The sequence below is a fragment of the Neomonachus schauinslandi genome, chromosome 10 (genome assembly GCF_002201575.2).
Source record: "Neomonachus schauinslandi chromosome 10, ASM220157v2, whole genome shotgun sequence".
Classification (NCBI taxonomy): domain Eukaryota; kingdom Metazoa; phylum Chordata; class Mammalia; order Carnivora; family Phocidae; genus Neomonachus; species Neomonachus schauinslandi.
In genome coordinates this window covers 35316555-35327174 of record NC_058412.1, presented here as the reverse complement: position 1 = coordinate 35327174, position 10620 = coordinate 35316555, and the positions used below count along the sequence as shown (strand labels likewise).

At 41.2% G+C, this 10620-nt stretch overlaps 1 protein-coding gene across 3 annotated transcripts in view; it reads left to right on the top strand.

Moving 5' to 3' along the window:
* Window positions 1–3611: 3611 nt before the first annotated feature.
* Window positions 3612–10620, top strand: part of BUB1 (BUB1 mitotic checkpoint serine/threonine kinase) — a 45187-nt gene continuing 38178 nt past the window's right edge. For 2 of the 3 annotated variants that reach the window (XM_044918737.1, XM_044918739.1), the window contains exons 1-4: window positions 3612–3637; window positions 7529–7588; window positions 7667–7805; window positions 8876–9072. In XM_044918737.1, the coding sequence (XP_044774672.1) occupies window positions 3612–3637; window positions 7529–7588; window positions 7667–7805; window positions 8876–9072 (422 nt within the window). The remainder of the gene's footprint in view (window positions 3638–7528; window positions 7589–7666; window positions 7806–8875; window positions 9073–10620) is intronic. The other variant, XM_044918738.1, reaches the window with a different exon arrangement.

Below are 10620 nucleotides of genomic sequence, written 5' to 3'. Positions count from 1 at the left end.
AAAACTGTCCCCCACCCCGACTTCAGATACCAGTCACAAGCCCCAGGCTGTTACCTGTGTTTCTAACCAACCAGCTACAGAATGGAGGTTCCAACCACCTCCTCCTTGGATTTGATTAATTTGCTAGAGTAGCTCACAGAACTCAGGGAAACACTTACTTACGTTTACCAGTTTACTAAAGGATATGATAAAGGATATGAATTAACAGCCAGATGAAGGGATACAAAGGGCAAGGTCCCAAACAAAGGAGCTTCTGTCCTCATGGAGTTTGGTGGTGTTTGGTGACACATGGAAGCATTCTGGTTCCCCAAGTGTGGAAGCTTTCTGAAAAAAAAGGACCAATAAGCTGCCCTCTTGGCTTTATATGGAGGCTTCATTACATAGTCATGATGGACTGTCTTTAGCCATTGGCTGTGTCAACCTTCAGCTCCTCTCCTCTCCTGAGGTTGGGGGGTGGTAGGGAGGAGTGGACTGAAAGTTCCAAGCTTCTAATCACATAGTTGGTTCTTCTGGCAACCAGCCCCATCCTCAGGTGCTTTCCAAAAGTCACCTCATTAACATAACAAAAGATACCTTTACCATTCTTCTCATTTTCTCAAGGAAATTCCAAAGGTTTTGTGAACCGTAAGACAGAATTTGAAGAGGAAGACTAAATATATTTGAGAAATATACTTTGGTTCATCCGAAAGACAAAATATATGTATAGTTCTTATCCACAAGAGTGGATTCTGGGTTTTGACCATAGAGGCATCTTCTGAAGTCACAACCCTCAGAAGAAAAACATTTTCTAAGATAAGGTTCTATATCTCCCTTCATACATATCAACTTTATTCTTAATATTCCATAGTCCCTTAAAATACTCATCGGCTTTCCGTAACTATTCTAATTATAAATCTCCAATCCTACATGTTTCAGCAATACATCTAATACTGCTACCATAAATTGCTCTAAATTCCCAGGGGAAGGAAGATATATGTGTATCTATTATTACTTGCACTTGTCAAATAGGCAGAACCTAGAGAAAAATAATCATTTTTCTTTTCTGAACAGAGCAAGCACTAACTTTGATATCATGTGACAACCCAAGAGAGTTCAGGAATTCAGTGGAGAACCTTATGAGGTTATAGGATAGTGGAAGTCAGAAAAACACAAAGACAAGGAAGCAGATTTCTTTTTTCATTTTACAGGAAACTGATAGCCAGATTAAGAGTTTGAGTTATGGGGCACCTGAGTTGGTTAAGCATCCGACTGTTGATTTCGGCTCAGATCATGATCTCAGGGTTGTGAGATGGAGCCCTGCATTGGGCGCCACACCTGCTTAAGATTCTCTCTGTCTGTCTCCCTCTTTCACCCCACCCCCTCTAAAAAAAAAAAAAAAAAGAGTTCGAGTCATTTGCCCATTTGCTGCTCCTTGGGAAAGTTGAAGTTGGAGCTCCTCCCCTGATGTGGCCTGGCGTCCCTCCTCCAGTAAGTTTGGAGATTATGATACTGAAATAACAAGTCACTGAAAACCCAAATAAAAATACTTTATCTATTGGCCTTCCTAAAAATTTAGAGAATCTGTTAGTCAATTTACATAGTGATTTAATATTGAAATTAGCAGATAAATTAGAGTTTTAAAGAAAAAGTTGTAACTGCACATTCCTGCCCCTGAAGCAGAAAAGGTGTACTTTACACATAACTAGACCTGCTGTTCCCCAAAGGCCCAATTACTATCATGATCAAGTACAAACTCCTTAATTTAGCACTCAAGATTTGACATCAAACTATCAAACCAGTCTTTCAAAAAGAATCTCCACTACTCATTAACAGGAGTTCTCCAGGGTGATCCTTCAGTTTACACCAAGAATGACCTCCTCTATGCTCTTCCCCAGTCCTGTTTCCTTTGGCCCCTTCTGCTCCTTCCCTTGGCTTTGGAGTTTGTCCCCACCTCACCCCGCCCCCAAGTAGGCTGTGAGCCACTCCTGAGTGGAAGAAAGGACCCCAGGCCGTGTAGCTGGCACTCTTTGCTGACACCCTGGCCCTCCTCCACTGGGCTATGGCTAATGTGGGCAATTCCCCACAGCTCTTCTTTATTCTTTGTAATAGATTCTGCCCTGGGCAGATCACCACTATGGAAGAAAAAAGTCTAACCCAACAAAAAACCTAAACTTTGTGTGCAGGTGTCATGAGAAACTTTCAAAGCCACTTATTTAAAAAATGCTACGATAGTAAGGGAGAGATCCAACCCCCTTCAAGGCCCAATTCAAGCTCCACCTTCCTCATGAAGTTTTATGTGACAGACAGGCCCCATTTCCCCTCCATCCTCTGGATCTCCTAACAGATAATCTGAACATTAATATGGCATGTAATACATGTGTATACCACCTTTAAATAGTTTTCTATGACTGCATCTTCATCTCCCAGACAAAGCCCCTAGCTTCTCAAGGAAGGATCTGTTTGAGTTAGACAAGGCTGTAATTAGATATAAATCCAGTGACATCTGGTATATGATGGATGCTCAATCAACATTTCTTAATTGATGACTGAGCCGCTATCAGACACAAGCTGAAAACCTCAATGAGTGCAACAATCTATTAATTTCTGTGATGGTTAGCAGAACCTAACATTTGTCTAAAGACCCCAGAGTGAGCACCCTCTCTGTTTTAAGTACTACAAATCGGATTCTTGTGTAGATTCAAATCGGTCAACACTCTGGAAGGAATCCTGGACTAAGAGCATCAGGATTTCCAAAAGCTGCTATTTTTTAAGGGCCTTAAAAGAGCAAACACCCACACAGCTTCTGCAAAAGGAAGGTAATCGCATTAATAACTCTTTGTATTTTACTTGCATTGTTATGTGACTTTTGGAACAACCTGGAGAGGTAGAATGGGAAGTCATTAAAGTCGAAGGGGCAGAGAACACTAGGTTGATTCTTTTCCAACTCACTTTTAGGCAGGTAGCATCAGCATATTACATATTTCTTCTTAGACATCTGGACTCCTTCACAAAGAGGTCTCTTCATTTGTAACTCCTGAGAACTTGGGTCTCCAGAGCTCCTAGTTCCACAGAAGATGTTGAAAGTTTCCTTGTTGGCATTCTACAATCTATCAAACTCTTCTATGCTTATTTTAATTGCCATTTGGATGTAGGAACAGCCCCCGGGACCTTGAGCCCTCCTCCGCTCTGGGGCACCCATACAGCTTTTCAGATGAGTTAAATCAAGCCCAGAGGTCTGCGAGAGTACTAACACATCATCTTCATATGCCATATATCATCTACATAACCAGCCCTGAAGCGTTTACCGACGTGCCCCCACATTGTAGTCACTAAGCCAAAATTCTAGGGCTCCCTCTCCGCGCGGTACTTCAAAATCCAGCCTGCACTTAGCGGGAGGGGAGCTTACGGTTCGACTGAGGACTGCGGGGCAAGTGGGAGGAACTAGCGGCGAGCGGGGGAAGGCGGGACAAATGTCTCCCGGCAACGGCCCCGGCGATTGGCCAGCCCGTCTGCAGCCGAGGCCAATGGCCAGGCGCGCGTTGCACCGAGTGCGGCTGCGCGGGAGATTCAAATCGGTAGCGGCTTCTCGCCGGCGGCGCGGGTGGGCAGCTGTTGGCCCGCGTCCTCTCGCCATGGATAACCCGGAAAATGTCTTTCAGTAAGTGTTGGTCTGGTGGGATGGGGGCGAGGCGGGGGCGCAGTCTCCGGCTGTGGACCGAGGAGGGGGCTGGGGTACCTAGGATTCGGGGTCTGCAGGTCCCCGCCCGGGCCGGCCGCAGTCCTGCCTCCTTTTGCCCCTCCCGCCCCTTTCTGTGGCTTTGGTGTGTTTCCTCCCCGCCCTCACTCCTACCCAGCCAGGCTGTGGGCCACTCGTGGGTCGTGGAAAGGACCCCCGACCGTGTAGCTGGCGCTGTCCGCTGAGACCCCGGCCCTCGTCCTCGAGCTGCGACCACGGTGGCAGTTTAGGGGGATTTGGCCAATTCGTGAGGCCCTCGGAGCTCTCGGTTCATCTCTGTAAGGAATCCGCTCTGGGCAGATCGTCGCCGTGGGAGAAAAAAGTCTAACCTAACAAAAACCCTAAGCCTTGCGTGTAGGTTTCATGAGAAACTTTCAAAGCCACTTAATTAAAAAAAAAAAAAAATCTACAGTAGGGAGAGAACTTAAAATAGCTCTTACCCATAATCCCACAATCAATTTGAAAAAAGTCTTTGAATAACCTGAACTTTATTTTTTCTTAATAACGTGAACTTAACAAAAAAAGCTATGCTTATTGTCATTTAGGTTAACCTGCTAACAATTTCTTACATTCCCACACCTTTGCTTTATGACTTGAGGTGATTTATCTAGATTGTTTCAAAAGCATTTTGAAACAGTTAAGTCATATGTGACAGGAAGTAAAACTGGTTAGTTTTATCAGCACCAGGGCAATTTACTCTCTTGAGGATCAGAAGACCAAGATCATTAAGTACAGCCAAAGCAAAAACCTGTTTGCTTTAAGACTTCTCTAGCCAGCAAACTATTTCACTTTTAGAAGCTTGTTTTTCCCCATTTTAAAAGGGAAATCAGGTATTTCTGACCTTATTTTGACTTTGTAAAGACTAATTTGCTCCAGTGAACTGGATGTTTTTAGTATTCATTTACAAAGTGTATTCATTTTACTAGGAAATGTTGTTATTGGAATGTGAAATGTTTATTTGGGCCAGCGTATTATTAACATATATTTTGGGGGAGCACCTATGAGGCATGAGAAGGAAATTAAAATTTAGAAGTAATTACTTTTTCGTTTTTAAAAATAAGTACTACATTTATTTGGTTTTTAAAAAAGATTTAAAAAAGTGTTCACTGAGATTTATTATGCCTGTCTACTCTCCCAGTCCCTGATATGGAACCATTTTTCTAATTTATTTTTCAAATGTTTATTTTTGCAGATATATTTATATTGTAATATTACATTAGCATGTCTATATAGGCATGCATATATGTGTGTATATCAATGGGTGTATATGTATATGTATGTACAGTTCCTGCCTTTATTTCTTGTAAAGTGTAGCTTTTTTTGGGTTTAACAGTATCCTTGAGATCTTTATCAGTATATAGAGCTCTTTCTCAATCTATTTTACAACTGCATATTTCATGTACCATAATCTAAAAAGTCTCCAATTTATGGATCTTTGGGTTATTGACAGTCTTTCGCAAATAGAGCTGCACTGAAAAATCTTGCACATGTGGCATTTTGCACATAGACAAATATATCTGTTTTCTAGATTCCCAGAAGTGGATTTGCTGGATCAAAAGTAGGTCCATCTAAAACAGCATGGAGGTTCCTCAGAAAGTTGAAAATAGAGCTACCGTACGACCCAGCAATTGCACTACTGGGTATTTACCCCAAAGATACAAATGTAGGGATCCGAAGGGGCACGTGCATCCCAATGTTTATAGCCGCAATGTCCACAATAGCCAAACTATGGAAAGAGTCTAGATGTCCCTCAACAGATGAATGGGTAAAGAAGATGTGTACACACACACACACACACACACACACACACTGGAATATTATGCAGCCATCAAAAAAAAAAATGAAATCTTGCCATTTGCAACGACATGGATGAAACTAGAGGGCATTATGCTAAGCAAAATAACTCAAGCAGAGAAAGACAATTATCATACGATCTCACTGATATGAGGAATTTGAGAAACAAGACAGGATCATAGGAGAAGGGAGGAAAAAATGAAACGACAAAACCAGAGAGGGAAGCAAACCATGAGAGACTCTCAATCTCAGGAAACAAAACTGAGGGTTGCTGGAGTGGAGAGGGGTGGGAGGGATGGGGTGGCTACGTGATGGACATTGGGAAGGGTATGTGCTATGGTGAGTGCTGTGAATTGTGTAAGACTGATGAATCACAGACCTGTACCCCTCAAACAAGTAATACATTATATGTTAATTAAAAAAAAAAAAGTAGATCCATCCGTAATTTTGGCAGATATTACCAGTTCCCTTAGCAGGGATCAAGAGTACTCTCACCTGCAAGCAAGGTGTGAGAGTGCCTGTTTCCCATTGCTTCATCTGTACACTGTTGCCACATTTTTTTAATTTTGCCAGTCTGGTAGGTGAGAAATTGTATCTGAATGAGGTGAATTTCTCTTATAAGAGGTTGAGTATTTTCCTTTGGAATGCCTTTTATTTATTTAATTTTTTTTATTGTTTCCCCCCAATTTCTAAAAGCTCTTTTTTTATACCATTTTATCATTTCTCTTTTGACTCTGCTTGATGTTGTGTTTATTTGACATGTAGAAGCTTTTTATTTATATATAGTTTACTTTACTGAGCTTTTCTTTCATGGCTTCTAGATTTTGAGTCATAAGAAACATTGATTTCATTGGTATACAGATACGATAGCCAGGAGAAAGTATTGCTTTCAAATCCTGTAATCCGTGTAATTTCTCTGATAGAAAACCTGAAGTCTTTCTTAGCTTGACTCTCTCATACCCATAAGCAATCCCATAGGCAAGTCCCATTGTTTCTTCCTCCAAAGCACACCAAATTCCATGCTTGCACTGTTCCCACCCTGGTCCAGCTGGGACTGTTGTAGCTCCCTAACTGGTTTCCCACTTCTGTTCCCATTCCCCATCCCCTTTGCTTAAAGGGGCAGAATGGATGTTTTAAATGCACATTACATGTTGTCACCCCACCCTTCTCGCTCAGCACACTTAAATAGCTGCATAGCTCTCTGGCACTGATCAAGTGTCACCCCCTCAGGGAGAATGGCCTTCCCTGACCACTCTATCTAAGAATTGTAACTCCTGTCACATTCTTACCTCATCTCCCATTTTGTTTTGTTTTGCTGTTTTTTCGTTAAGTGCTGAATGTCACCTGACTTTATTTCACATGTTTCTGTTTGTTTATTTGTTCGTTTGCTCCCCTAGCACCTCAGCGCCCTTAGAGAACTTTTTTTCACTTGGCTGATTTTTTTTTTTTTAAAGCTGTGGTTGGGAATGCGGAAGTAGCAGCAAGCAGAGGGAGCCATAGTGGCTGATTTATGAACATTGCCATTATGTGTTCTTTGTCAGGGACGCAGTGTTGCATTGAGGCCCAGAAAGCAAACTATGTGGAGACCTGATTGGTGGTATCCTACTCTCCCACACCCACTCACAAGCCCCCTTCAGGTCTCCTAGCCAAGTCTCAGCCAAGCTTCTGAGCAGCAAGGGGAGGGGTCCCACCATTTGAGGAATAACAACTGGTGGACACTGCCCTTCAGGATGGTAGTGACATTGGGCATCAGTGACAGGAGGAGATTCCTAGGGATAGAGCCTGGGATCCTCTTCCAGCTGCCTCTTACATAAGGGCTAACTTCAGGGGCTTGGGTCTTGCTTTCTTCTGGAAAAATAACTGCGTCTGAGTTTTCTGACCACTTCTAAGTGAATAATCTTTCAATTTTTAATATAGCATTTGAACTGGTATTTAAGATTTCCATTTTAAGGTGTGTAAATGAGAAACATTTTAGGAATCATCCCTAATAAGTCATGTGCATATTTTTCTCTGTTCTAGAATGTTTGAAGCCCATATGCAGAGCTACAAGGGCGATGACCCACTTGGTGAATGGGAAAGGTTAGCATTTAGTTTATTTTTTTCCTTTAAACAAACTATATGCTGCCCTGAAAATTAATATTATCCATATTTTTCTAGTTACATGCAGTGGGTAGAAGAGAACTTTCCTGAGAATAAGGAATACTTGACAACATTATTAGAACATTTAATGAAGGAATTTTTGGATAAGAAGAAATACCACAATGACCCAAGATTCATCAATTATTGTTTAAAATTTGTAAGTATACTTTCAGATGTATAATCAAATCTGTAATCCTATTGTACTTCTGCTTGTTTCCCCGGATTTTAAGACCATTTTAGACTGCCTTATTTAATTTTAATTTAATTTTATGTATTTATTTTTTTAAAGATTTTATTTATTTCACAGAGAGAGACAGCGAGAGAGGGAACACAAGCAGGGGGAGTGGGAGAGGGAGAAGCAGGCTTCCCACTGCAGGCTTCCCGCTGAGCAGGGAGCCCAATGTGGGGCTCGATCCCAGGACCCTGAGATCATGACCTGAGCCGAAGGCAGACCCTTAACGACTAAGCCACCCAGGCACCCCTAGACTGTCTTATTTTAATTCCTCTGTTTCCAGTCATAAATTTTTAAAAGTTGTATGGCCAGAGATGTGTATTTTGGAAGCTTATGGCTTCTGTATTGCAGAGTCAGCAATTTAATTTTAAAACCCTCCTCTATCAAGTCTATAAGTGTTAGGACATGAGATAGAAACCATTGAATTAAAAGGTTTGTTGAATGAGAGGGGTGTGGGGATGGAAGGATAAGCAGGCACTGCCAGGTACTCAGAGGGTTCATTGTGAATAATTAAGAAAATATTAACCCTTGGGAACTAAATTTAACACTAAAAGGAAAAGGCTGCCTCAGGTTAGGCGTTCAAAGGTTGGGTCTCTTCAGTCTTGAAATGAAGGCTTTGGGGGCAGGAGTTCTAATAATCATGAGTGGATCCAGTTAAGATGGATTTGTTCACTAAATTACAGGATACTATGATTTGAGGCACCCTATGGCACTTGAGCAGGCTCCGATTAAGACAACCGTAACACTTACATCATGAGTCATTATGGAAGTCACTATCCTGGGAATTAGTGTGGGTAATTTCGGGGACATTGAATGTCAAGGAAAGAAATAAGCTTAATTTTTAGGTTTGCTGTCAGAGAGCCGCATAAGCCTTCCCCCGACAGTATAGCCTGAAGCCTCCATGAAGACTGAACATGGAAGGTGGCTGGGCTCTGGGCCATACCTAGACCAGCAATTCCTTTGTTCTTGTATCTGTTTGCCTTGGGCTTCTGTAGGCTCAGTACAACAGCGACCTTCATCAGTTCTTTGAGTTTCTGTACAACCACGGGATCGGGACCACGTCATCTCCTCTGTACGTCGCCTGGGCGGGGCATCTGGAAGGCCGGGGAGAGCTGCAGCAAGCCAGTGCTGTTTTTCGGAGAGGGCTTCAAAACCAGGCTGAACCGGGAGAGCTGCTGCGGCAACACTACAGGTAGTCTGAAAACAAAACTCGGGGCGCCGGGGTGACGCGGTCGGTTGGGCGGCTGCCTTCGGCTCCGGTCATGATCCCGGGATCCTGGGATCGAGCCCCGCGTCCCTGCTCGGCGGGGAGTCTGCTTCTCCCTTTGTGCCTCCCCCTGCTCGTGCTCACCGTCGCTCTCTCTCAAATAAATAAATAAAATCTTAAAAAAAACAACTCTACATGGGATTCCGTACTTGGAAATGTCATGTTTGCTCTTAAAAATCTTCCGTTATTAATCTGTTTGTATGGAAAATCCTTCTCATTGTGAAAATGTGGATAATACAGAATAGTATAAAGAAAAGGAAATTGCCCAGAAATATTACTGTCAACATTTTGGTGCATTGCCTTCCAGTATCTTTTCCCTACGCCTGTGTGTGTGTCCTTGTATTTGTGTATTTTAAGAGTAAATCATACTGTAGGTCTGTTACGTATACTGAGCTTTATACTGCCCTTAAGAAATTAGGAACTTTTCTACTACTTATAAAGCAAGGTGTAAAATCTGTCCCAGAGTTATGTCATAATTGAAGTGTTCCCTAAATCAACATTTAAGATATTTTCAACATTTTGATTTTTATAGAGAACAACATAGTGAATATCTTCATGAATAACTCTATTTTTCACAACTTTTTTTTTTTTTCTGTGATTAAATATACCTCATTTAGGAAATTTTGAGAATACAGAAAACTAAAGAAGCAGAAGAAACCTGGCATTGTAGTTTGGCATATTTTTCTCTGCTTGTTATATAGGATTTACAGGCATGCTTTAATACACCTGCAGCTTTGTGTCATGGTCTTTTTCCTTTATCAAAGAGTTATCTCCCAATTTTTTCCTATTTTATCTCGTTCCTTCTGATAGATTCTCAGAATTGAAACTATCTAGTCAAAGGGTATATGAAGAGTTTTTAAGTTTTGTTGTACATGTAACCACATTCCCTGCTCGAAAGGTTATACCAGTTTTTTGCTGGCCCACTCTCTAGCAGCATATGAAATAACTTATCTCACTGTATCCCTTGCCAGCATTTAATATGCTCATTGTTTTCCACTTTGCTACAGTGCTCATGTTTTTTTTTAAACTTTATTATGAGAATTTTCAAGCATAGGTTAAAAAAAAGAGAAAAATTAGTGTAATGAACCTCCCATTTACCTATCACCTACTTTTAATAATTATGAACATTTGATCATGTTTTTTCTATGCTGAAGAATTTAAGGCAAATCCAAGACAACAAAATATTTTAACCCAAACACATAAACATCTTTAAAAGTTTTTTTTTTTACAGAACCTTAATGACATTTTCACACTAACAAATTTTAACTATAATTCCTTAATATCCTCTAATTTTCAGTCACTCCTCATCATGTAAAGCATTGTTTTTTTGTTTTTTTTTTTAACTGTTGGTTTGTTTGAACTAAGAATCACAAGATTTGACATTTGGTTGTACATTTTTAGTCTCTTTATACTATACACTCTTGCTCACATCACCCAAAAATGTCAGATTTGGAAGTTGCATATTACTTGGCA